This window comes from Aotus nancymaae, unplaced genomic scaffold (assembly GCF_030222135.1).
Source record: "Aotus nancymaae isolate 86718 unplaced genomic scaffold, 86718_ANA_hifiasm-v0.15.2.pri h1tg000006l, whole genome shotgun sequence".
In the NCBI taxonomy this organism is placed as follows: Eukaryota; Metazoa; Chordata; class Mammalia; order Primates; family Aotidae; genus Aotus; species Aotus nancymaae.
The window spans coordinates 81092669-81120502 of record NW_026988417.1 but is presented as its reverse complement, the minus strand read 5'-3'; the positions used below and the strand labels follow the sequence as shown (position 1 = coordinate 81120502).

Below are 27834 nucleotides of genomic sequence, written 5' to 3'. Positions count from 1 at the left end.
ACTATCATAGGCTGGCAGTGGAATTCTCTTCTTTGGAGTCATTCAGGGAGCAGCCATTCTCTGGAACATTGTTGGTTGCAATGGCAGAGGCAAGTGAGCCTTGGAGGGTCTTGCATAGGGACATGAAATGCTCAACCTCGAAAATTACCCCATCACCTCCACTCACAATTCATTGACCAAGACAAGTCACAGGTGCCTGCCCTCCCCTGGCACTACTGGCTTGGGTGATGAAGAGCAGTAAAGATCTGGCCAACAATGCTAATAATGACTATCATATTTCACTTCCTTGATTTTGAGCTTTTGTGATTTAAATAACAAAACACAATTTTGTATACCTTTCTTACAAAATACATTTACAAAATATGATTGTTCTCACAACAGCTCTAATGGGAAACATGCAATTAAAGACGTAAATAAGATCAAGTAGAATAGTCAAATAGTCAGAGGTGGAAATGGAAAGACATTTCAAATCTCTGTAGCATTGGTACTGGTTGAAGCTTTTTTTTTTTTTTTTTTTGAGATGGAGTGTTGCTCTTTTGCCAAGGCTGGAGTGCAGTGGTATGATCTTGGCTCACTGCAACCTCCGCCTCCCAGGTTCAAGCAATTATCATGCCTCAACCTCTCGAGTAGCTGGGATTACAGGTGCATGCCACCATGCCCAGCTAATTTTTGTATTTTTAGTTGAGATGACATTTTGCCATATTGGCCAGACTGGTCTTGAACTCCAGACCTCAGGTGATTTGCCCACTTTGGCCTCCCAAAATGCTGAGATTACAGACTTGAGTCACTGTGCCCAGCCTAAAATTTATTTATTCCAAATTTGTGGGGGTAAATTACACAGGGTGGGGGAAGGAACAATCATATTTTAAAATAAAATCACTGCTGCAAGTTTAATTTCATCCAAGGACAAGATTTCAAATTCCCTGTCTCTCTTTTTTTTTTAAGAGATAAGATCTTGCTTTGTTGCCCAGACTGGAGTGCAGTAACATGGTCACAGCTCACTGCAACCCCAAACTCCTGGGGTCAAGTAATCCTCCCATCTCAGCCTCTCAGGTAGTTGGGGTTACAGGCATGCACTACCACGTCTGGCTAAATTTTTTTTTTTTTTTTTTTTTGAACAGGGGGCTCAGTATGTTGTCCAGGCTGGTCTCAAATTCCTGGCCTCAAGTTGTCTTCCTGCCTTAGCCTCCAAAAGTGGTGGGATTACAGGGATGAGCCACTGAGACAGGCCTAAAAATTCTCTATATCAGTGTTTTGGCAATTATCCTGGTAACACAGAGAAGGGACATCTGGGCTATCAATTCAGGACAGAACAGTCTGAACTTTGGAAAAATACATCCTAGTATCCCAGGCCGATGGTTTAGGCATGAGGCCAAAAGTAGCATACAGATACCTTTCTAGAAAATTGCTGATTCTGAGTATACAAAAATAATCCGCATCTAATTTTTAACAACAAATGATTCATTAGTGAATATTAATAATTATGCAATTATATATACCACCCACCCATCAAAAGCCCTATGAGTTGTTTTGGGAATAATTTTCTGATAACCAGTGGTTTTCAGCAGATGGTTTAATTCTTTAAAATATAAACTGAGCTGCACACAGTGGTGCATGGCTGTAGTCCTAGCTATTCCACTGAGGTGGGAGAATCACTTGAGCCCAGGAGTTCAAAGGTATAGTGCACTACTATCACACTTGTGAATAATCCTTGCACTCCAGCCTGGGGCAACACAGGGAAATACTGTCTCTAAAAAAAAAATAATAAAAAGTAGCTCAACTTAATGAATGTATGGAGTGCTATATCCCCTTGATTATTTCGTCATTGTACAGTGATCTGTCATGCCAAGTCAGCCTCTGTGGTGAATTCTTTTTCATTTTTAAATTGTTTGGTCAAATATCAAACAATGATTTCCTTTACACATTATTCTCATTTCTAAAAGCTTTTAGGTTTGGGGGTACATGAACAGGTTTATTATATAGATAAACTGTGTGTCATGGGGGTTTGGTGTACAGATAATTGTGAATAGTTTTTTGTTGTCACCCAGGCTGGTGTGCAGTGGTGAGATCATGGCTCATTGCAGCCTGGACCTCCTAGGCTCAGGTGATCATCTCACCTCAGTCTCCCAAGTAGCTGGGATCACAGGTACGCGCCACCATGCCTGGCTCATTTTTGTATTTTTTGTAGAGACAAGGTTTTGACATGTTGCCCAAGCTGGTCTCGAACTCTAGGCTCAAGTGATCCGCAGCCTCGGCCTCCCAAAGTGCTGGGATTATAGGCATGAGCCACTGTACCGGCCATGAATTCTTTTTGTGTATTTAGCTATGCTTCAGAGATTCAAAACCTAGAAGCATATAATTCAAAAGACATAAACTTCTGGCTTTAATTTTAATGAGCTGTGGTAGAGTGTGAAATGGTGTGATTTTCAAAGGCAATTTCAAGGACTGTTTTAGTATCAAAGATATTCTTCAGAACAGCCTAACTGGCTTTGCTTATCATATGACTGTGGATTCCAGTCCATTTTGGTACAAGGATTTGGCAAAGTCATGATGTTCTCAGATGCTGGGCATGCAAATGCTTATAAAAAAGGTCAAAACTCCAGGACAATTCAAAATACTTTACACTTCCAAGCTTAAAATTTCCCACATCTTTCTTCTTATTTGTTGCCAAATATGTTCACATTTGTGAAAGCAAAGTCCTTCATTACCTGCACCAAATATTGATCCAAATGCTTGAGATATTGCAATACACGATACATTATTGATGAGCAGGTTCTTTAAAACTTAATTGTAACTTAGCTACCAAAATACTCCACCAAATGAAAAGGCCATCACCAAGAGATATGTACTGGAATGCTCATAGTAGCACTATCTATAACGGCTCCAAATGACAAATTGCCCTTATGTCCATCAGAAGAATGAATTCATAAATTGCAGTGTATCCACAGAATAGAAAAAAAAATGATCTACAGCTGCATACAACAATATGGAAGAATCCCACAAGTATAATGCTGAGTCCAAGTAGCCAAAAATAAAAGAACACATACTTTATGGCTTTATATATATCAAGTATAAAGACAGGAAAAACTACCTATGCTGTTGAAAGTCAGTATAGAAACTCCCCTAGGAAGGAGGCAGTGACTGAAAGGCAGGTTGATAGGGATCCCAGGTGTTAATAATGTTTTGTTCCTTGATATGGGTGCTGGATGCAAAGGTGTCTTCAGACTGTGAAAATTCATTGAGCTGTCTACATTTAGGATATGTGCACTTTTTAAGATGTGTATTTCAATACATTTTTTAAAAAATTCCAGGCCAGGTACAGTGGCTCATTCCTGTAATCCCAGCACTTTGGGAGGCTGAGGTGGGCAGATTGCTTGAGCTCAGGAGTTCAAGACCAGCCTGGGCAACATGGGGAAACCCTGTCTCTACAAAAAATATAAACATTAGTTGTGCATGGTCGCGCATGCCTGTAGTCCCAGCTACTTGGGAAGCTGAGGTGGGAGGATCACTTGAGCCTGGGAAGCGGAGGTTTCATGGAGCTGAGATAGCGCCACTGCACTCCAGCCTGGGCAGGAGTGAAATCCTGTCTCAAAAATAAATAAATAAATAAAAGGAAACAATCCAGGAAGTCTATAAACGACATCAACTCAACATAATAGTACTCAAGGTTATTACTATAATTTGTGAGCCATCAATGTGAGAGTCCTCTCTAGCCAGCTTATTAAATGCACTGGATTCAGAATAGTTGTCCCTGGCCTAGAATAACTAAAATGTCAAATCAAGTTAATTATTTATCTTTAAATTCTCTACTTTTCCCTCCCTTCAGTTATATTGCCATAGTTTAATCCAAGTCATCTTCCACCTTAAATTTCATCTGTCGTAATCACCTAGTTTCCCAATTGCTTATATTAACTGTTCTCTGCACATTAACCAAAGTGATGTAAAGTCTAAATCCAGATCCTTTCACTTCTTTTTTTTTCCGAATGCCTCAATAAAACCCCATTACATTTAAAATGTAATGCCATCACCAGGCTTCGTCTGCCTCATCTCCCTCACATCATGCTGTTTCTCTCCTCCCTCAATATGCTAGAGCCACTTTGGCTTTCTTTCTGTTCTTCCAAAACGCCAGGCTGTCCCACCTAGAGATCTTTGTCTGTTGTCCCCTCTGCCAGAACAATTCATCATTTTATTGGTTCCATGGCTGAATGACTAATTCAGCTTAAATGCCATCTTACAAGGTTCTCATATAACAACCGTATCTGAAGTCATCCCCCAGTGACCACAACATGTCTATTTCTTTTCTTGACATGATTAGTTACTATTGTATGTGCTTATTTACTTGTTGGTTTTCTCCCTCTTCTTTGTTAGACTGCAAATTCCATGAGGGCAGCTATCATGTCCGTCTGTGTTAGGGGTGTATCCCCATTGTCTAGCAAATGCCTGACATACAAGACGTCCTTCAATAAACACAGAAATACTTGTTGAATGAATGAATAAACATTCCCGAAGGATCACAAGATACCTGTTCAGCCAAGAACGTTGCACTGTGCACTGCTTTTCAAAGAGATGGCAGTGAAATCAGATGCCTTTCAAGCTCTAAGCCAGGTAGTGTTGGCATTCCGTTCTCGGTTTCCTGGCTGTCACAACCACTTGTCCCTTTGCCCGAAGTGAAACCGCCTCCCCGCTCCGCCTGCTGGCGAGGTACCAAGTCTCGCGGCCCCACCCACTGCCCAAGCGCGCCCCCTTTTTGGCTGCGGCGCCAACCTCGGGCGGGCGGGGCGCCGCCGCGAGCCCCCACTGGCCCAGGGCGACGTCGCTCCGCTGCGCGCTGCTGGAAGCCTGCGAAGCCAAATAGCAGCCGCGGAGAGGCTCGTTCCCGTTGGCGCCTGTGATTGGCTGCGATCGAGGGCCCGGGCGGCCGGCCAGCCGTCTCCTCGAGCGCCGACTGGCTGGATTTGCCGTCAGTCAGCGGGAACAGATTTCTCCCTCTCCATCTGGTCAACTGCGGGAGAGAAATTTTCGAGAATTTCCAGCAGGCGAGGCAGTGGCCGCATTGACTGCTTGCTCCGGAGATCCGAGACGACGGAGAAAGCACTCGTATTAACCGACCAAGAAAGCCCCTCCCCCTCCCTCCATTAGCTAATTAAAACACTTTTCAGGGACGTAGCCATCCAGAGGTAAGAGCCTAGAGAGTGCAATTTATTTATTACTGCTAACCGTGCATTATGTTCTTTATGGGCGGCCTCGGAATGGACAGTGAACAGAGAAGGGCTTCCGGGAAGGCGAAGGGGAGACGTAGGTTTCGGTTCCCCCGCCCCCCAGTCGGCGCTCGGCTGGCGGTCGGTGTGTCTGGGTTCTCACAGCGCCGCTTTCTTCACTTTGGAGGTCAGGAGCAGCTGGTCGGAGCGGGGCGGGGCGGGGCGCAGCTTGGCTGCCTGCGTCCCGGGCGGCGAGTTTCCAGCCCAAACTGCTCTCGGCCTTGAATGTGGTCGCTGCTTGGAGGCAAGCGCGGCGCAAGCGGGGCAGGGTGTGTGGGTCGGCAGAGACTGGAGGCCCTGGACGTGAGGCTCCAGACGCTAGGATGCTGCAGGGTCGGCGCCGCGTCAACGCCCGGGCGAGGGAAACGTGGGGACCACGGGCTCGGTATGCCCAGAGGGAAGTTGGGAGGCGGAGACCTGGCGGCGGAAGGTGCACAGGGTGCCCAGCCATCTGCGAGGCTGCGCAGGGGGGCGGGGGTGTGTGCTTCCCGCCGTGTGTCACACTGGCCACTCGCCTGTCAGGGCCAGCTAGCCAAGCGCAGGATCCTGAACTGTCCCCAGGTGAGCTTTTCAAGAGGTCCGGCATCGGGAAGGATGCACAGCCCCGACTGGTTTTGATCCGAAGACTTGGGTTTTACTTTGCGCGGAGAGCACTGTCGTCTCAAGGCCTTTTTGCTGGTGATGTCTTTTTCAGCAGCCGCTTTCTGTAAATTAGAGAATTCATCGTAAGGGACAAAAGAGGCTCCAGGTGGAAATAGCCGGGAAATTTGCAGTCTCTAAAGCTCTACTGGCTATTCTGAGCTTCTCACTGTTAACGTGCAGCAAGGCCTCATCCGTGCTTTCCGAGAGGGTGGAGGAATGAGGTTGTCCTTCGGTTTCAGAATGAGCGACTAAAGTAACAGATTACAATGACCATGAAAAAAAAAAAGCAGTGGGGCCGGGAGCGGTGGCTCACGCCTGTGATCCCAAAGCGGGCTTGAGCCCAGGAGTTCGAGACCACCCTGGGCAACAATAGCGAAACCTTAGCTCTACACAAAATATAAAAATTACCAGGGCGTGGTGGCATGTGTCTGTGGTCTCAGCTCCGGAGGCTGAGGTGGGAGTATCGCTTAAGCCTAGGTGGTCGAGGCTGCAGTGAGCTGAGATCACACCACTGCACTCCAGCCTGGGCGACAGAGCGAGACCCTGTCTCAAAAAGAAAAAGAAAAACAGCCATAGTTTGTGGTACTCTAGTTAGGCAGCCGTGGCAGGAATAAGAGCAGCACGTGTGAGAGTGTGTGTGTGTGTGTGTGTGTGTGTGTGTCTGATAAAATGCCTTAGTTATAATCGTTGAGTGAGTTCTCGCTAATGATTTTTTCTTGCCACCTTAGTCATTACTACTGATCACACAGGCAACTTCCTTGACTGGAATCCTTAGAGAAGAGGAAAGAAGAGGGGAGAATGGCTGGTGATGTAATAGAATGTGAAGGAAACTTCTTAAAGGCATTATAAAGCTACAGGTTTGGGATATAGTCTGTGGCTTGTATGCGTATTTACTAACATGTTAAAAGGCATCTATGGGAGTAGAATACTGAGTACTTTTCATGCTCACATTTCAGTACTTTAATCCAGTCACACATTTGAACATAGATGTATTCACATTAAACCTAAGGGGGTTCCTTTGGAGTTTTTATTGTTGTTATCTTTTTTCCTCTCAGTTAAAGCAGTAAATTTTCTTTCCCTTCCTCCTAGCAGCGTATTGATAAAGAAGATATTGGGGTCCAAATTAGCTGAAGTACATTCTGGAAATTTCCATACTATTTGAATTTATTGGGATGCTTTAGTTGATTTTCTAAAAAGGTTGATAAATAAATATCTGGTTTAAGAATATTTAAAATGGCTGTGTTCTCATTATGGAAGTTGTAGATACTTAAGTGCCACTTCGTAAAGGGCAGATAGGAATGCTTTCTTAAAATATTGTTTTCTAGAGGTATAAACTCTAAGCAGGTTTCAGAACTTTAGAACTCCTGAATAATTTTGGCATGTGCTTAAACTGCCCTTTTGATCTGCTTTCAACATTCAAGAACAGTTTAACTCAAATCCAGTGCACCTTTCTGCCAGAGACAGTGCTTCCCTCTTGGATGACTTGACTTCCAAAGATGGAATATAATGTTAAAATGGTTTATAAAATAAACTAACCGTGATTTCCGGTTGAAAGATTGAGCTAAATTTCTCCTGCTTTCTTAAAAAGGAGATTCCTCTGTCTCTTAGTTTGCAGAATAATGAACTCATCCCAATTTGTAATTGAGAACTGACAAAGACAATTCTTTGGTTTGCTAATTTGTTCGCTAATTTGTTCTCCACTCTTTTTGTTGTAGAGAACACTGATTTTTTTTTTCCTCAAGGTTTTTGTTTGTCACATCACAAATTCTACTTCCCTTACCTTGTGTAATCATTCCCATGAGCATCAGCAGAGCTGTGGGGTCTTCATGATGGCAGATCCTGATTTTGAAGCTTTGGAGGAGGAAACTTTTCTTGATGTGCAGGTTTAATTCAAAGTTGTTATTTACTTTGGGAACTTCAGTTGCCTTTGAATTGTTTCTTAGGGAATATGGAGGGGGTTGGTATGACTTAGTTACATTGCAGTTGGAAAAGGACATGGAACCACTTCATAACATCTCTTATTTGCCTAAGTGATGCTGACCTGGTTTTTTTTGTTTTGTTTTTGTAAACCAGCTATATATCTGGGTCACATTTCATTTCTGCCAATGATATGCCTTAGAGTAGGTGTTTTCCTATGACCGCCTGCTTTCTGAGAGGATTATAGACATAATACACGAGGAAGGAGGCCAGGTTGATGATTGATTTTAAAATATGCAGGTTTATAGAAACTGCCCAATTTGCATTTTATCTCATTCTTAAAAATGTTTTCAGTGGATATTTGTTCTCTGTGAGAATGCAGTTCTACTTTATTATTTTTTTAAAAATTGGGGTGAGGGATAGAGAGGAGAAAAAAAGGCAAGAGTTTACTAGAAGAGCTGCAGAAAAACTTCATTTAATATTTATTTATTTGTAATTCCAGAACTCTGGTTTAAAGTAGGTGCCTGACTGCAAAGTAGCCCAAGGCTGAATATGGCATGTATACTTTCAGACCAAAGTCAAAAGAATAGTGTTTTGCTAATCTCAAGTTAACTCTTCAAATATGAGTCTTTTCTAATAAATATATTTATTTAAAGTTCTTTTTTTTCTGTATGATATAAAGCTGCTTTAGGAACTATCTCCAAATAATTAGTACTTCTATTATCTGGTAGATTGTATTCTAGTTTGAAATCTCAATTCATCACCTATAGTTAAATCTCAATTCATCACCTATAGTTAACATAATTGAGTTAAAACAATTTTTTTTAACATACTGTTGCTGGTTTGAATTCATAATTGTTGCTGAATAAAATCTAACTCTCAATTAGAAGCAAAAGAACAAATATCTCTTGCAATAGAATGTGTTATTTCTCTCTCTCTCTCTCTCTCTCTCTTTTAATAGACAGTGTCTTGCTCTGTTGCCCAGGCTAGAGTGCAGTGGCATGATCTTGGCTCACTGCAACCTTTGCCTCCCAGGCTCAAGCATCCACCCACCTCATTTTTGTCCTTTTTGTAGAGATGGGGTTTCATCATGTTGCCCAGGGTGGTGTCAAACTCCGGGGCTCAAGCAGTCCTCCCACCTCAGCCCCCTGAGTAGCTGGGACTACAGGCACACACCACCACACCTGGCTAATTTCTGTATTTTTAGTGGAGATGGGGTTTCACAAGGTTGCCCTTGGCTGGTCTCCAGCCAAGGTAGGCAAGTGATTTGCCTACCTTGGCCTCTCAAAGTGCTGGAGTTACAGGTGTGAGCCAATGCGTCTGGCCATGTTACTTCTCTTGGATAACCAGAGATGCTGTTGTCTCTGCCACTTACCAACCCACCACCAATGTTGTCTTATAAAGAAATGAATTACAGCCTTCTATACAGGATCTTGGCCAAAAGCCCAGAAGGGATGACTTCCTGAGTCTTTAATGATCATGAGTTGTTTTGGTGGTCATCTTTATTCCAAATTCTGTGACGGCAGAGCTCATGTATTTTTTATTGCTTAAGTATCTAAAGATTGAAGCCAGGCTCTGTGCAAATTCCTGTAATCCCAATACTTTGGGAGGCTAAGACGGGAGGATCACATGAAGCCAGGAGTTTGAGACCAGCCTGGGCAACAAAGCGAGAACCTATCTCTACAAGAAATAAAAACAAATAAACATCTAAGGTTGTTCTTTGAAACCTCATTCTTTCTTTTGCCTGTTTTACTCACCGAAAGAGGCCTTCCCTTTGCATAGCTGGACTGATTTCCAAAAATTCACTTGAAAGTAATTATTTGAAACCTGTAGTGCATTTTCTCATAGCTGCACTCAAGCTGGGTTTCACTGGTGTATGTTTATACCTTTTAGAAAGATACATTTTCTCAAGCTCATTTTTATTGTGAAATAATTTAAACATACAATTGAGAATAATATTATACCAGTAGACCATCCACCAACATTATCAAACCTTAGTATTATGTCACCTTTTCAAGTTGATTTTAAATTAATGAAGTAATAGAACACAATCCTATGGAGACAAATTTCTTATTTGTATGGAAAATTGCCAGAAACAGCCCTACCCACAGTGGGGTAGGAATTCCCCCTGGTAACACCCTGTAATGCTAAGACTGAGGATTGAATTTTGGGGTGAGGTATAGAGTAATAGTTTCAAAGAAGTGTAGTCTCAAGTGTCAGTGGATTGCTAGGGTTGGGAACGGAGAGCTGCAGTTGTGAATATAAATGCATAGATCACTTGTTCAGAAATTAGGGCTGCTTGTCACAAATGGAGTGCCGCCGGGCTCCTGAGATCACACCCACACACCCTCCTAGTGAGAGTCTACTAGGAAGGGGAGCATCATCAAAACTGGCTTTTCTTTGTGCCTCTGGGGTGTTTGCATGCCAATTTATATTTACCACAGTAATATGGTATGTAAAGTTTAGTAGGTTGATAAATATCGAAATAAAAACTTAGATCAATGCTAGACTGTGTTTTTGCCAAAACTTGGCCATTCTTTTTTTTTTTTTTGAGATGAAATCTTGCTCTGTTGCCCAGACTGGAGTGCAGTGGTGTGATCTTGGCTCACTGCAACCTGTGCCTCCCGGGTTCAAGCAATTCTCTTGCCTCAGCCTCCCGAGTAGCTAGGATTACAGGCGCATGCCTCCACGCCTGGCTAATTTTTTGTTTTTTTTTAGTAGAGACGGGGTTTCACCATGTTGCCCAGGCTGGTCGTGAACTCCTGAGTTCAGACGATACACCTGTCTTGGCCTCCCAAAGTGTTGGGATTACAGGCGTGAGCCATCACGCCTGAAAACTTGGCCATTCTTTGGAAACAAAACTATTTTATGTATTCTATTAGCCTGTTATTTTTTCCTGAAGAGACTTTGATATTACTGTTAATATTTACCCCTACCTTTTCTTGAAAGCAATAGAGTTAATGAAGGGAAGTATATTTAATTATACCTGTATTCTGTGTTCTTGCTACTTGAACTGCAACTTGCAGACCAGCAGCTTCTGTATCACCAGGGTGTTGGTTAGAAATGCAGAATGGCTCCACCCCCTAGCCACTGAGTCAGAATCTGCATTTTAACAAATGATTGCAGGTTCAAGTTTGAGAGACACATGTTCTGTGTATGTGCACACTGTCAAATTTTTATAGAACTTAAATGCTGTGAATGAGGTAGGAAAATCAATTCATTTTTGATCCACTGTTCTTAGAAGTAGGCTATTGGATGTCTACCCAATATATAACATAAATATATGTATTTTCTGTCAAATCCTTTATGACATTCATTTTTGGTAATATTTGATAACATACCAGTTATATTCAAAATTTCTGATGGTCTCTCCCTCTCTCTCTCTCCCCCCTCCAGCCTCTCCCTCTGTCCCCCTGACTTGCATAATTTTTCTTGAAGACATTCTATTATTGTTCCATTGACCTTTCCCTCATCACTGAGTCCTTTGGAGCTGAGTTATGTCAACAGCTGCCTTAATTACTTTGGTCAGAAGTGGTGGGAACCAGTTGAGAAGGAGAGTGCTGCTAAGCTCCCGCCTGCTGCAGGACGACAGGCAGGTGACATCCACGTGCAACAGCTCCACTTCAGAGCCTAGGTGTTCTCGGTTTGACCCAGATGGTAGTGGGCGTCCAGCTACCTGGGACAGTTTTGGGATCTGGGATAACCGCATTGATGAGCCAATTCTGCTGCCACCCAGCATTAAGTATGGCAAGCCGATTCCCAAAATCAGCTTGGAAAATGTGGGCTGTGCCTCACAGATTGGCAAACGGAAAGAGAATGAAGATCGTTTTGACTTTGCTCAGCTAACAGATGAGGTCCTGTACTTTGCAGTATATGATGGACACGGTGGACCTGCAGCAGCTGATTTCTGTCATACCCACATGGAGAAATGTATTACGTATGTACAATGACTTTCACTCCTGACTTTGCAGTTCCCCTATGCTTCCTGCTTAAACTTTCACCCTTTGACTGAGGCTTCCAGGGTGAACATAGTTACTTAAGTGGTTGCATGCTGCTGCTTCATGAATGAGAAGTAGTTAATGAATAAGAAGTAGTTTTAAGTGGATATCACAATTTCAGAAATGCATGTTTTAACAACTCACCTGGGGAAAGCATTAACCAAAATCTATAGCACTTAATTTGTGATCATTTCAAGTAAATTAGCATAATGTACATGAGATAACCTATGAGAAGCATTTACTCCCATCAGTGTAGGAAGTATAAGTGCTTCAATAAATGGTAATTACTCTTTCAAGTGGTGTGAATAGCTTTGAATACTTGACTTGTTGAAAATAGCTTTGGATGATTGGCAGTAGTGTGGAGAAAATGCATTTAATGCAGATATTCTGGAGCTCTTCAGTTTATTTACTTCAACTATTATTAATGCATTTTTGAGGGTCATATTACTGCTAACATTAAAAAAGGGAGAACATGTGATAGAGTTATGACCATGTAACTATTCTTGACTTCCCATGTGACCCTTTCTTCACTTCCTGTGTATACCTCATTCCACAAAAGAACTCATAATAGGAAGGAATTCTTAACCTCTCAGGGTTGTGGTAGTGAGGATTAATTCTTCAAGAACAAGGATCTGGACTTTCATTTTTGTGCCCTTAAAAGCTTATCACAGTGCCTGATACTTACTGCATGCTCAATAAGTGTTCCTTAGCCAGTAAATCTTCAGCATTTAACAGGAAAATTATGAGGCCCATTGTGTGGAATGACTGCTAGCTAGCATTAACAGTGAAGAGAGAAACCTATTGTAAAATGATTGTTTGATGCTTTTTTTTTCCCTCCCCACAAAGGGATTTGCTTCCTAAGGAGAAGAACTTGGAAACTGTGTTGACCTTGGCTTTTCTAGCAATAGATAAAGCCTTTTCAAGTCACGCCCGCCTGTCTGCTGATGGTATGTAAGACTATCACATTCCTTGGGTGTTAACAGAGTATGTGGGGTGGGGGAGGAGTTAAAGTAAACAGTTTAAGTCCTTTGTGGGAGGGGATTTTAATGTAAACTTGTTTGTAAGGATTTATATAGAAATTATTTTATATGAAGAATCACATTAAATGCTGTTTTGAATCCAAATTAATGTAAATACCTCACTTTTAAATGAAATATATTGGAGAATTTTTTAGAAAGAGAAACCCCAAAACAGTTCTGATGTTGTATTTTAGTTTTTAAAAGATTTAAAAAATGTTTAATCTGTTGCTCATTTTATGGACAAAATGTCCATACTATGAGTTTTGTGTTTTTGTTTTTTGTTTTTGTTTTTTTTAGATGGATCTGGTGACCAAATGCTGAAATACACTACAGGGTAATTACATCTAGCTAAGACAGTCATTGTCCAACAAGAAAAAAATTGCAAATAGATCCTAAATAGAAAAAGACAATAGACAATAGCTAATTTGTATAATTAAAAGGAAGATATTTTTCTGTCACTTCTTAAAAAGCTCAATCTTGCAGCTTTCCTCTGGCAACTAGTGATATTTTCAGCATAAGGACATGCTAGTTGAATTTAAAATTTTGTGTACTATATGTTCTTAAATGTTGACAGTGAAATGTTTCTGGTTTTGACTAAATTTATCAAAACCATTTCAGGAAAACACAGCAAATGTTTTCGAGTTAGCTAGCCTCTAATCTTTTGCTGTTAAAGTTAACCCTGAAAACTTCTGTACCAGCCAAATGAATGTATGCATGTAACCTTGTAAATGATTTGAAAATGAATCATGCAATAATCTTGATCTGTATTTGGTTCATCTTTTTCTTAAGAAAAAAAAGGGGCACCACAGATAATGTCATCTGCACAGTTTTCAGTTGGAGTACATAAGGATAGAGATTTTCTGCATTTCACAGCTAAGGAACTGAAGATTAGAATGGTAAAGGTCAGTGCAGAGTTAGGGCTGGGATTTTCCTGACAACCAGCATTCTCTCTTCTCTCTCAAGGGGAGAGGAGAAGGTAACTCTGGGTTGGCTCTATTTACCATTTTGAGATTTTTCCTGAGCTTCTGTTGAGAACTTTAGTATCACACTCGTCAGGAAAGCATTACAATCCACTCTGTTCAGGGATATGTTTTCCAGTTTGTAGATTATTTAGGCCCATTTTCTTTTCTCTCATTCCTTTGGATTTTTTTTCCTTTCAACTGGACCCTTACCTTTAAGAAGACAGAAGTTGAAAGAGGTAAACTTTATGTATAAGATTTAGCTCTTGTTCCAAATGGTTAAAACACATGAAGGAGAAGAGGAAATAAAATATTTTCTTATCGTTTTATTTTTATTACTTCCTGAATTTTGGTATACTCTTATTTCATAATAACCAAGTTGGCTGTGAGTCTGGCTTTGTCTCACACCACAGTGTTTATTGACTGTAGTGCTGGTGGTGTGCCCTAGCTGTTCAGTAAATACCTGCAGCTTACTGGGCAAGGGTTTTGGATGAGAATGTCCATATTTATCCTAGGCATGTGACCACCAGTCAAAAACATTGACCTTCACGGTGCCGTCGGCCTTTTTTTTAAAAGGATCTAGTCAATGTAGATGTTGACTTGATGTAAAATACAAGAGGACTCCTTTCATTATTGAATAAAGTATAACTCAACAGAATTTTGAACTTAAAGAATTTAATTAACTTGCTTATCTTAAAAGAAACTTTCTAAAGATACCTTTGTCATAAAAACAAACAGTTGTGTAAATAAATTAATCACAAAACTGCAATTCATATGTTTGCTTCAGCAGCACATATACTAAAATTGGAATGATACAGAGATCAGCATGGTCTTTGGGCGAGGATGGCAGGCAAATGCATGAGGCGTTCCATATTTTTTATTCTTAATAAAATTAATTCATTTTTAATAAAGAAATTAAAATGCATTATTTAATTTAATTCCTCTGTCATATACTTTGAGGTAATGATCACAGAACATTCTTAAGATATTTTAAATTTTATTTTTTATATAATGGTCATTTGTTTGAAAGTATAATGGAGCAAGACGGGATGATGCCCTTAGTGTGTACTCCAAGAAAAAGTCTATTATAATATTGTTATTAAATCTTATTTTGTGTATATTCTTATCAGTCTGAGTTTTTTTAAAAATTAATGTTTTGAGAACATTTAAAAATTGTATTCTTAATAAGTTGCCAAAGCTTTCAAAGATGGCAAAACTTGCCTTTTGATATTTAGGGCCTCTTTTATCAAATATATTAAAGCCACTAAAAATAGAATGCCATATGTTGTGTAACTGTTCAATTTGTGGATTTTTAAAAATGTCATTTTATATTTCAAAGTTGTTATTTAAGTTTAAAACTTTAGTTTTTAGCAAGAACTGAAGCAGTATCAGTATTGTAAGAGTGGATAATATTCTTTTCAGCCTACGAATATAGGTAGGGCCAGTACTAGTGAAAGAAAATTTTGTAGTAAGTGCAGTTTGCCCTCTCCAGTTTCTTTCATCTTTTCTCCTTTAGTATTAATCTCTTTCCCTCCTCTTGAGCCCTTCCTGTGAGGCGTAGGACTTTGGCTTATTCATTTTTGAATCTCCAGCGTGCAGCACCCTGCCTAGAACCTGGCAGGTACTCAATAATTATTTGAATTGAACTGAGATCTCCACTGCCTACTCTTTCTCACTGAAGTTACTGTAATTTATTCTTTGATTATCATATAGCTGATTTAATCAAATTATTAATAAAATGTATGCATTTTAATGAATTGTCACTCCTGGGTAGATTTGAATTTTAATTAGCAGACACCTGAAAAAGGCTTAGTTAAATCATAGAGGGGAGTCACTAATGGTGAGATTTTAGGTATAAGTGGGAGAGGTGCCCCTCAGTCATACTGAAGCAGCATTGTTCATCTGGCATAATATCCAAGGGTCATTGTCTCACTCCAAGGAAATCAAGGACGCGGACACACAAGGAGTGAGGTTAAGAGTGGAGATATTTATTTATTTATTTTATATATTTATTTTTTTAAAGACAGGGTTTCACCATGTTGGTCAGGCTGGTCTTGAACCCCCAACCTCAGGTGATCCGCCCGCCTTGGCCTCCAAAGTGCTTGAATTACAGTCGTGAGCCACCGCACCCGGCCAAGAGCGGAGATTTAAGCTCTTTCCTGCAAAAAGAGGGGTCCCAAACAGATTTCTAGTCCGCGGTGAAGTGCATTAGGCTTTTTAGATGAGCTTGAGGAGACAGTGTCTGAATTGCCTAGGGCACGAAAGATTGGTCTGACCAGGTGTACCATTTGCATAACGCATGAAAAACTGGTTAGGGCTAGGTGTGCCATTTGCAGAGTGCTCAAGAATCTGGCCACCCCCACCCTAATCTTTTGTCATGCAGATGGGTTCTCTACCTGGCTAGTGCCTTGTTGCCCATTCCTTTACTGTACATGTGGTGACAAAGAAAAGGGAAGATGGAGCATATTGAATATGCCTGGCCCCAGGTAGCCCTTTGCTATTGGCACAGCTGCCAGCATTCACCTGTGCAAGCTTCCAGCTCGCTTATGTTTGCAGCTCCATTTTTCAGGCTGCTTTTTGTTGGAAAAGAAATGGTTTGGGAGCTGCTTTTTGTTAAAAGGGAAGCCTTGCCGAGGACTCCTTTACCCTCACTATCTGCCTAAGTAATTTCTTTCTTGCTCCTGTATCAATACCATATTAGCTTTCTTAAGATAAATTAAGTGAGAAGAAAACATTCTTATCTCTTCTCAACGTCAGTTCCAAAGCTTTTACATCTACATAAAGAATTTCAAGTTATATTATTAACGTTTAGAATATTTACTCTTGAATGGCACTGCTATTGCCTAAGCACGTTTGCATTCAAGTAACACTTAGTGAGAGCTCTTCTCTGCCAGGCAGGTGCAAGTTCAGCATAGGCAAGAGACTATTATGTGCACTCAGTCCTTTCAAAAATGAGACGATGCCAAACACAGATGCTGCATGTCCTGGATGAATGATCTGTAACATACAATAAAAGCTTATCATTTGAGTAGAATAAAATAATCTACTCTTGTAGCTGGGGATGTTTTGAAAAGAATAAAATCAAAATGCCACTTATCAAGAAATGGCAAGAACAAGATTCCCTTGTCCTTAAGAAATTGCCAGCTATTTTTATTGCTTTTTTGTTAATGCATTTTAAATCTGTCCTTAGTTCTCAGTAGCCAATTTCATCACCATATTTTAATTTTTTGCATTCAATTTATACCAGTAATGTCTACTTTTACCATTAATAAAAGCAGCCAGTAAACTCGGATGATATCCTACCAATCTTCTGTTGTTTATAAACAGATAGCCACTTAGAACAAACTAGATGGTAGAAGACTTAGGTTATAATTCTGTATTTCCTATAAGCTCTTCAGAGTGTTTCCAGATTGCTTAAACTTTGAAAGCAACAAAGCTCCAAAAGAGACAAATGGAACAAAAAGAGAAGACTTGCTCTGACATTCAGAGTGGGGGACGTTGATGGCATTGTGAGTCTCATCAGAAACTTTTATGTTCTTCATATCCTGTAACCTCTTTATGGAAGAATTAAACTACAAAATAACTAGGGCTATAAACACAGCATTTTTGAATCCCCTATGCTAGGCAGCCAAAAAAAAAAAGAAAATAGGGAGAGCGTTGAAGAGAAATGTTCTTATTGTGCTGCTACTGCTTCAGCTCATTACTTTGATTTTGGTGTTCATGAGTCATGAGACTAGAACACCCATTTTTAATAAATATTGAAACTGTATTGGTTTATACATAATATTATTTACACAATCGAGTAATTAGTAGGAGTCATTATTCTTTGAAAAGTACAGCTTTTGCTCTTTATGTTGCCATTCAAAATCTTGATCATTTTTCTTTTGATGTGTCGATCTGCAACACCAGGGAAAGAGAGAGCTGCAGAAATACCCATTTTTTGAATTATATAAAATTATAAACATGCATTAGAACGCAAGAGTCTCACTAGCCTTTATTTAAACAGTGAATTTAAATTAATCATTCTACTCAAAAATGCCTTCTAGGTACTAAATCTCTGCATTAAGCACCATTAACAAATGCATGTATCTTGTATAGGAGGTGCTTTGATTCCTTCTTGATATATATTTAAGTCCCAGTAAGTTGGTGGTATACTGTAGTTTACATCCTGCTTATCAGATACAAATTCTTCAGTGCTGTAACTGTAGATTTATCTATTATTGAGCCAATTCTAATATTGCTACCAAACAAATTTACAGTGCATTTTTTTCTAACTCAGTAAAGGTACTGATTGTGTTTAAGACCAACTATTTCAGTGAATGTTTATACGCATGAGTGTTTTTGTGAGTGTGTTAAATGTGTATCTGTGTCACCACTTACGTGTCTTGGTACAGATACATTTGTATATAGTTTTTTCAACCTTAGAAACCACAGAATTGGGAAAGAAGTGTTACTCTGTGAAGAAAATATAGACTCAAGTATAAAATACCATCAACTGGAATAAACTGAGTTTTGGAATCATTGATCTGGCATCTCCTGGAATATTATATAATTTGCTAGTGAAATTTTCACCAAAATAAAAAACGCTTCCCTTATTTTGCAGCTCTTTCTCTGCTCTCCCATGTGTTGCAGGTTTGTAATGTTTGAGCACAATTCCTGGGTGAAATTTCCTATTTGCCTCTGTGCGTGTTATTTGTGGCAGAGAACTGTGCCTGGTCAGCAGCTCTAGACCTGGAGCCCGTGGACACTATATGCTGGGCTTCAGTGGAAAGAGAGATCTGCTTAATTTTGTCTCAGGTGAAGGAGTCCAGCGGGTCCTAGCCTGGACTACGGGAAGGTCCCCACATCCTCTTTGTCCCATTAGTTGAGATGACTTGCAGTAGAAATTGTCCAGTGAGTGTTAAGAACTTATTGAAAGATGTCTTAGTTTTCTAATTCTGTTGTTAGGGCAAAATGAGAATTTTACTTCCATGTTAAATGTTAAATGAAAATGAATGCTGATTTAATATTTATATTCTTAAATGCTTAGCAAATCAGAATTGACAGTTAGTTTTGAGGCCTTTCCTATAAATCCTGGGATTTTGGAACTGTGAAGTTTATTGGTAAAAGCTCAAACTCTTTTACAATTTCTAGGTGACAGAGCCATGAATTACAAGCCTAAATAACTAAACTTAATGAAATTTTAACTCTTTTACTGTGGCCAATAATAAACCATTTTTAAGAAAGCTATTGCTGATGGTTTAAACAAAGGGAAGGAATATTAAATTCCCGGGACAGGTAGCATCTGAATAAATGCCTGTGTTCCCTTACCTGGCTCTTTAAATCATTTGAAATATTATAGTTAGTCAAACTACAAAGATTCTATTGTATATTCTTTTGGGTAATTTAAAGTTAAGAGTTAACATTTGTAATATAAATATCACTGATAATTATGCTAAAACATTTATGTTATGTGATGGACCAATATATCTTTCATCATTGCAGAAATATTACGCTGGCACAACAGTTCCAAAATCAAGAGAAAAATGGGAAGATAGTGCAACTATAAATGTTATTTCTCAAGAAAGTTCAGCATGACTATAAAAGATTAAGTAGACTTTATTCATGCTTTTCCATTTTACTTTTCTGATTAAAGCAGGCATTTTAATATACCAATTGGAAACATCTATTTATATATATATATATATCTCCTTCCAGTGCATTACTGATTAAGTTTTCAAAATTATCTTTTTGGGGAAAAAAAAAAACTTGGAAAGATTGAATCTTAATCAGTCAAATCAGTAGCACTTCGTTTTTCCTAAATCTGCCTTTAAAATCAAAGTCATTTTTGGAATGTTTTAAAGAGTTAACAGTGTTACTAAAGACAATACCTGCTTTAAATAAGTTATCTTTTCCAATTTATTCCACTTTGTTTTATATTTTAGCTCATAATTTCACAATATTCTCACTTTTGACAAGGCTCAATGCACCCTAACAATTTTTAACAAGTGGTAAAGAACTTAGGGCAGACACTGTTAGGAGAAATCAAAGCAAGATGCAAAAGTGCAATGTAAGTGGCTGGAGGAAACAGTGGTGACCTCAAGCCCAGTAATAATGAATTTTATTTGTTATTAGAGGAAATTCTTATGTGTGGGATGCTCTGGCCCAAGCAGGACCCCAAGAGTTGCAGCTGGCAGTTCCACCCTGCATTTGGAGTTTGGAGTGCTAACTACACCGAGTTTATGAGAAACTAGAATGAACTTCATTCTCCACTCCTCCTCCCCCAGATTTTCTGCTTTGATAATGATGATTGTAACTTTGTTTCATGTCTAGGGAAGGACAAAGATAAACAGAAAAGAATGTGAGCCTGTTACCATTTTAGGAGTTTTTGGTGAACATTTATAAAATTAAAACAGTTTTAGAAGCATACAGAGGTAGAATATGCAAATGGTATGCCCTTGACATATCTCACTTAGCTGACTAACTGATAATATGTTCACAGGATAGGAGTAACAAATGGAAGGGAAAACCTTCTGAATCCATAGACTGTAGAAAAGTCAGCTTGCCTGCGTGGGCTCAAGTAGACCTAAGTCATCCCACCAACAGAGCCAACCTAATTAAATTTTAATACTTTCAGTCCAGACACCAGATATCCATGAAGGTGTTGTTATAAGTTCAAGTCAGCGCTACTTGATATGAATAGAGGCCATTTGTAGATAGTGATACAGTGTTTGCCAGATTAGGTTAGCAACTTTTCCTGTTTGCATGGAGTCTTGTTACTGAATTAAATACTTGTTTCTCTGCATGCTGTTACTTACATAGTTCATTTGCATTTTATTTGCTAGCTCTAGTTAAATTAGAATGATATATTCCAGCATTAGTTGTGCTTCTGTTTTGTTTTGTAATAAGAATTCCATATCCAATCATTTGACTGTCACTAACTTGAACTCTTTTTTCATAATATTTTTAGCAACTCTTCTGACCTCTGGGACTACTGCAACAGTAGCCCTATTGCGAGATGGTATTGAACTGGTTGTAGCCAGTGTTGGGGACAGCCGGGCTATTTTGTGTAGAAAAGGAAAACCCATGAAACTGACCATTGACCATACTCCAGAAAGAAAAGATGAAAAAGAAAGGTACTACATCCATCATTCTATGTGGGTGATGCTTTTAGTTCATAACAGTTTTTAAACTGATGTCATACTTAAGTTTAACAGTGACTTGGTTTTCTGCATATCACATCATTGTCATTTAACATTTAACAGGATCAAGAAATGTGGTGGTTTTGTAGCTTGGAATAGTTTGGGGCAGCCTCATGTAAATGGCAGGCTTGCAATGACAAGAAGTATTGGAGATTTGGATCTTAAAACCAGTGGTGTCATAGCAGAACCTGAAACTAAGAGGATTAAGGTAAGAAAGGATCCGCAAGCACTTGATGCACCTGCAGAGAGTGAATGTAGGAAGGTCTCCGCTGCAGGCTTTCTTGGAAGCCTTAACTGAAGCCAAAATGATTTTTAAAAGGGCGTAATAGATGGAAGGATAAAAAAAAAAACTTTTCAGGTAAAATAAGATGCTACTATTCTGGCCTAATATATTGTAGAGGAGAAAACATAAATTATTTCTTTCCCCCTTTTTAGGTTCTTAGCTGAGACACTTTCTTGAAAACAAAAGTCAGATTAACAACAACTACAAATAAGCAGACGGTTCAGCGTGTTTTACCCGTGGTGCAGGAAGGGCCTCAGTTCAAAATATTTCTCTCTTAAGGCAGTGGCTTAGGGGCTTTGCTTAAATAGTATTTAAACAAAGAGCCACAAATCCTACATAGTGACAAGATAAAGAAGAGAACACTTTCAGTCTTTTAAAAGGCAGAAAAATGTGTGGAGATAGTAAAACCTGTTCCCAGATTTCTCTAGTGCCTACTGGTTTCTTCTCTGGGCCAATAAACAAGTGCTGTCTCCAGCCACCAGGCAAGTAGAGGCTGAGGAAGTGTTCCCCTGCCTTTTCAGTTACTTTGGCAATCCTCAATATTTGGGAGAGAAATATTTTGGTTTCCTTCAGTAGGAAGAAGTGTTAGGTTTTTGTTTCACTCCAGCTATGGAATTCTCCTGGTGGAATGATTCTCCAATCATCCAGATCACTTGCACGTAATCAGCCAGCATCACCTGCATCCAATCAGCCAGCATCACCCACACCCAGTCAGCCAGCATCACTGCACCCAATCAATCAACATCACCTCCACATGGAAGCTGCCCCGACTTCCCTTTTCCACCAAACCAAATAATTGCCCACTTCTACTTCTGTGGCATCCTTTGCATGCTACTGATCAGTGTCCTCATTGCCCTAAACTGCCCCCAGCACACACCCAGTCCATGAAATGACACTTCTCTAAAACTCCTGAGCCACTATAGTCCCTAGTATGGTATAGTGTAGGCTTCCAAAACTGGCAGCAAACACTTGTTAATTAATTGCATGAAGGATTTCAAGTCTATAGATATCCCACTTTGTGTCTTATAGATATCCTACTTCATTTTATCTAACAGATACTTAGGCAGAGTTTACTATGTGCTAGGCTTTATTCAAAATAAGTACTACTATTTCAGTTTTTCAAGGAAAATCTAAAGCATACAGAGGTCAGTGCACCTCTGCTCACCCAGCCTGAAAATAGAGGCAGGATTCAAATCCTAGAAGCCTGGCCTTAAAAGACAGCACTCACAACCATTACATCGAGCTACCTCTCAGCATTGGACTATCTGGATTCTCCCTTTACGATGTTAAATTATGCAAATAAAGCAAGATATCTTGAAGAGTGTTTGCTAAATGGTTAGGACTGATTACCTCTGGTGATCAGTTTTCAGAGGATTGCCAACTTCTTTACTCTTTACTTTCTGCTAGTAAGTGCTATTTATATTTTACTAATTAATATTAGCTTTATCCTTGGTGGTTAATTCTAAATGTTACTACTTTTGCCCAACATATAGGCTTTACATTTTCACTGTTTGCCTATGTATTAGTCTGTTCTCACACTGCTGATAAAGATATACTTGAGACTGGGTAATTTAAAAGCAAAGAGGTTTAATGGGCTTACAGTTCCACATGGCTGGGGAGGCCTCACAATCATGGTGGAAGGTGAAAGAGGAGCAAAGTCATGTCTTACATGGTGGCAGGCAAAGAGATCATGTGCAGGGGAACTCCCCTTTACAAAACCATCAGATCTCATGAGACTTCTTCACTGTTAGGAGAACGGCATGGGAAAGATCCCACCACCATGATTGAGATACCTCCCACTGGGTCCCTCCCACAACACATGGGAATTATGGGAGCTACAATTTAAGATGAGATTTTGGTGGGGACACAGCCAAACCATATCAGCTTACAAGCTCTTACACAGATGACCACTCAGCAAAACAGATAAAAATATTTGAATTAGCAAGATTATTCTAAGTCAGAGTCTAGCTAATAATCATAGACATTTGGTTCTGATTGCAGTTACATCATGCTGATGACAGCTTCCTGGTCCTCACCACAGATGGAATTAACTTCATGGTGAATAGTCAAGAGATTTGTGACTTTGTCAATCAGTGCCACGATCCCAATGAAGCAGCCCACGCAGTGACTGAACAGGTGACCCAGAGCTTCTGCCTGAAGAGTCTAAGGAGAAGGAAAGGATAGCCCAGGCATTGTGTTTTAGCTTTTGAGAGTTGCAGTGAATTTTACACTTGATTCCATAATATTTCCAAGTATAAAATTTTTATTATTTCCCCAAGTTAAAATTTTAATATGCCAAGGAAATGAGCTTTGTTTATTCTTTGGCTTTGCATATACTTTGAAATGATAGTAACAGCAATAGTAAATTATAATAGTAGTAAACTAATATATCACTTACACTTACTGTTTCGGACAGTATTCAATATATTAACTCATTACTATATGTATTGTACAGTACATACAATTACATATATGGTAATCACAATAACCCTATTAAGTTGGAGCTATTACTGTCCCTTTTCACAGATGATGAAAACAGGTACAGAGGCTACACAGTTACGTAACTCACTGAAGGTCACAAAACTATTAAATTGCAGAACTGGACTTCAAACCCAGACAACTAGGTTCCCAAGTCCAACCACTTGACCATTAAACTAGAGTGCTCCAAGCAAATATCCAACTTGAGGATATAGCATAGTCATCTTCTGGTTATTCCAAATGGGTGTGTGGAAAAGATAAACCAAAATACAAAAAGGCATAGGGATGAGGTTGTGTGTCAGAACTAAAATTAGAAGAAAGCTGGGTAATACTCAGTAAAGAAAACTTAAACTGTGGTTTGTATTATTTAAAGTATGTTTTAATTCAACAGCTATTGTTGCATTTCCCAAAATAAGATAACAGACCTCACTGTAAAAGTATTATTTGCTTGGAAATAGATGGGCAACATCATCATAATACATGAATTATTCATTTGGTTACGGCCTTCACCTGTGCTAACCAGGGTGCTCATGAAATTGAGGAAATAGGCCCAATTCCATGGATGAACACTTCTTTCCCAAATTCAACTGCCTGTTTTGCAGATATTTGCATTCTAATTCACAAAGGCAATGAAATTTGTAATGAATGCATAGTGTTCCATCTTATTCTTATACATAATTCATTTAACAGTTCCCCTGGTCCAAAGACATTTAGTTTATGTTCATGTTTTCTGTACAATAGAGGAAGCACTGTAATAAATATTCTGATGTCTATTTGTGCATATCTGTTTCCTTCAGGAAATAGGTTTAATTCTTAGGAATAGTTTTCAGGTGCGGTGGCATGCGCGTGTAGTCCCAGCTACAAGGGAGGATGAGGTGGGAGGATTGCTTGAGCCCTTAGAAATAAAATTTCTACAGAGTGAGACTCCCTCAGGAAAGAAAAAAAAAAGAACAGAAATACACAAGTATGGGTGAAGTGCAGTGGCTTGCACTCTAATCCCAGCACTTTAGGGGATGAGGCTAGAGGATCATGAGCTCAGGAGTTTGGGACCAGCCTGCGCAATCTGGCAAAACCTCATCTGTACAAAAAATACAAAGATTAGCCAGGTGTGTTGGTGCATGCCTGCAGACAGCTATTCAGGAGGCTGAGGTGGGAGGTGGAGGTTGCAGTGAGTTAAGATCGAACCATCACACTCCAGCCTAGGCGACAGGGCCAGACCTTGTCTCAAAAAGACCCCAAGAAAGCACACAAACAAAAATAACCCCAAAGTGATATGAATATTCTCTGTGTGTAGAAGAGTATTCTGTGTGTATATAATTATGTATGTGATAAGATTATATGATCAAATGTACATCATTTATTTTTGAGACCCTGTCTCAAATAAAAGAAAGTTCCATTAAAAAAAAAAAAAAGAAAATTTCTAGGCCAGGTGTGGTGGCTTACACCTGCACTTTGGGAGGCTGAGATGGGAAGATTGCTTGAGCCCAGGAGTTTGAGACCAGCCTGGGCAATATGGCGAGACCCAGTCTCTACAAAAATATATATATGTATATATATATATATTTTTTCTTAGCTGGGCATGGTGATATATGCCCATGGTGTCAGCTACTTGGAAGGCTGGGGTGGGAATATCACCTGAGCCTGGGCTGTCGAGGCTGCAGTGAGCTGCGATTGTGCCACTGCACTCCACCCTGGATGACAGAGCAAGACCTTGTCTCAATAAATAAATACAAATTTCTAGATAAAAGAATACACAGTGTTCTAGAGCTTTTAATAAGTTTGCCAAATTCTCCACCAGAAATACTATACCAGTTTACACTAGCATGTTCTACAGTTTGTGTTTCTCCAAATTCTTAGCATATTTTTTTCTTTTTGCCAATTAGATAGGTGGAAAAATCAAATTTTAGTGTAGACATTTATATCTTTTTTTCTTTATTAGTGGAGTTAGCTATTTGCATAGGCTTATTAGCCATTTGTATTTCTTTTATGATTATGGCTAGTTTTTTTGTCTTTCAATTTCCAAGGTTTTTATTCTGTTAGGGTAAATTTCCCTAAAGGGAAATGAATTCCTGGTGAGAGCTAACAGTTATCAAGTCCTTACTGTGTGTTAAGCCCTACACTAAATGGTTTACACGTATCTTCATTTTCAGGAGCTGCACACCAATGCACCTTAGTCCACTGGTGTTTCTGTTGCCAAAAATTGCTACAGCAGAAATAGTTAATATGGTTGTTTTGGGTCATCTCTTACTCCATGTGCAATTTAATAAACCTTGTGGGCATTAATACAGGGTGGAAATCACAAATCATTGTGAAATAAGTAGGTTAGTAACTGCATGTAAGACCAGTATGGCTTTCCAGGGGAAGGGGCTTTCCAAGGGAAGGGAAGGCTGATTTCTCTTTGTATAGCCTGTGATTTCCAATGTTTTTCTTTTTCTTCTTGCCAAACCGTGCAGGCAATACAGTACGGTACTGAAGATAACAGTACTGCAGTAGTAGTGCCTTTTGGTGCCTGGGGAAAATATAAGAACTCTGAAATCAACTTCTCATTCAGCAGAAGCTTTACCTCCAGTGGACGATGGGCCTGATTACCAGCTGGGACTTTGAGTTTCTGTGCAACAGTTTTTCACTGAGCTTGTTAAGAAACTGATGAGATCAAAAAAGTCTCCTGTATCTGGGTGACCCTGTGACTCACTAGATCAGTGCACAAGTCAGTGTAAACTTAACCACTTAGTTTTCTTAATAAATACTCATCATATTTACGTTCAGCTGTAGGTGCTCCGTGTAAATGTGTGTGTAGTGATGCTACTGTGAATCTTTAAATTGAAAGAGCAAATAAGAAGTGGTTTGGATACACTTGATGAGAGATGAGAGTGTTACATTAATAATTTTTAAGACTCTTAGGCAGCTATGGGTTTTTTTTGATCATTTTTGTTCTTTATTCATTTGAACACATATTGAAATTCTTCAAAACTAGTCAGTTTGAATCTTGACAGCTATTCAATATGTGATCTCCAAGTTAAAAAAAAAAATTTCCAGGCTTCCCTAATTCTAAAATGCAAGTTTTTATTTTAAATAACTGTCCTGACGAACAAGTATGAAAACAGTTTTCTGTTACCATATTTTGTGTTCTGGACCACTTACTGGTGAAAATAACCCTGCAAAAGAAAGTAATTCGGCCAGGCATGGTAGCTCATACCTGTAATCCCAGCACTTTGGGAGGCCAAGTTGGGTAGATCACCTGAGGTCAGGAGTTCAAGACCAGCCTGACCATCATGGTGAAACCCTGTCTCTACTAAAAATACCAAAAAAAAAAAAAAAAAATTAGCTGGGAGTGGTGGCAGGCACGTGTAATCCCAGCTACCAGGGAGGCTGAGGCAAAAGAATCACTTAAACCCAGGAGGCAGAGGTTGCAGTGAGCCGAGATCGTGCCATTGCACTCTAGCCTGGGTAACAAGAGTGAAACTCCGTCTCAAAAAAAAAAAAAAGATACTAATTCAGATGATATGACATTACTAAATTGTATATATATTTATAAATGTGTATTTCAACTGTCTCATCAGCCCTCCTCTCCGTTCACGTTCATTCCTATTTTTCTGCAGTTAAGAATACTATAAAAATGTGATTATTCCTTAATATCAGAAAAGAATATACAGACTAAGAGTCTTCTGGTCAAAAGTTAAATACTGATGGAATCAAGTATTTTGTATAAAGTTTTCATTTGTTATTGCTAATTCTATTTTGTGTTTTGTATATAATATTATAGTATCTGTGTATCACTTATAGAGTAAGCAGTTGAGTAATTTGTTAGTAAAAATAATACCACATTGACTGATACTGCTATAGACATAGCTTGAGTTTTATGTCTCCTTTTTGCTCTTTTTCTGAGACTTAGAAGAAAGAATAAATCTAAAATGAACATTAAAATATTCTCCATTTCAGCTTGCTATGTAACTTGGGAGTGTAAAACTATACTTCTTTTTATCTGCATGTAAGTTTGCTGTTAAAATGTGAATTTCTAAGTGTGTGTTTGGAATTAGATCTGTAGTTTATTTCTGCAAACTATGTAAATTTGTTGTATGTGTGGGTATATGTACATATG

The 27834-nt window shown here is 39.3% G+C and overlaps 1 protein-coding gene and 1 pseudogene across 6 annotated transcripts; both read left to right on the top strand.

The window, feature by feature from the left end:
- The first annotated feature begins 4962 nt into the window (after window positions 1-4962).
- PPM1K (protein phosphatase, Mg2+/Mn2+ dependent 1K) lies at window positions 4963-27305 on the top strand. 6 transcript variants are annotated; one of them, XM_012437686.3, is made up of 9 exons: window positions 4963-5177; window positions 11214-11754; window positions 12662-12762; window positions 13132-13168; window positions 18397-18425; window positions 20743-20908; window positions 21038-21182; window positions 23259-23393; window positions 26189-27305. In XM_012437686.3, exons 2-9 carry the CDS (start codon window positions 11315-11317, stop codon window positions 26318-26320), a joined length of 1185 nt encoding a protein of 394 aa, XP_012293109.1. In that variant the 5' UTR covers window positions 4963-5177; window positions 11214-11314; the 3' UTR covers window positions 26321-27305. The 6 variants fall into 6 exon arrangements, with proteins under 6 accessions (XP_012293109.1, XP_012293114.1, XP_012293112.1 ...); XM_012437689.3 differs by lacking the exon at window positions 4963-5177 and adding an exon at window positions 5344-5385; XM_012437690.3 differs by lacking the exon at window positions 4963-5177 and adding an exon at window positions 5557-5643.
- LOC135272059 (U6 spliceosomal RNA) lies at window positions 14572-14671 on the top strand (annotated as a pseudogene).
- Window positions 27306-27834: the final 529 nt, after the last annotated feature.

Excerpts from the sequence above, each read along its gene's own strand:
- PPM1K (XM_012437686.3), top strand. The coding sequence starts at position 11,315 with ATGTCAACAGCTGCCTTAATTACTTTGGTCAGAAGTGGTGGGAACCAG. Across the intron at positions 18,426-20,742 it reads TGCTCTCCCATGTGTTGCAG|CAACTCTTCTGACCTCTGGG; the intron begins GTTTGTAATGTT and ends TAATATTTTTAG. Across the intron at positions 21,183-23,258 it reads CTGAAACTAAGAGGATTAAG|TTACATCATGCTGATGACAG; the intron begins GTAAGAAAGGAT and ends TTCTGATTGCAG.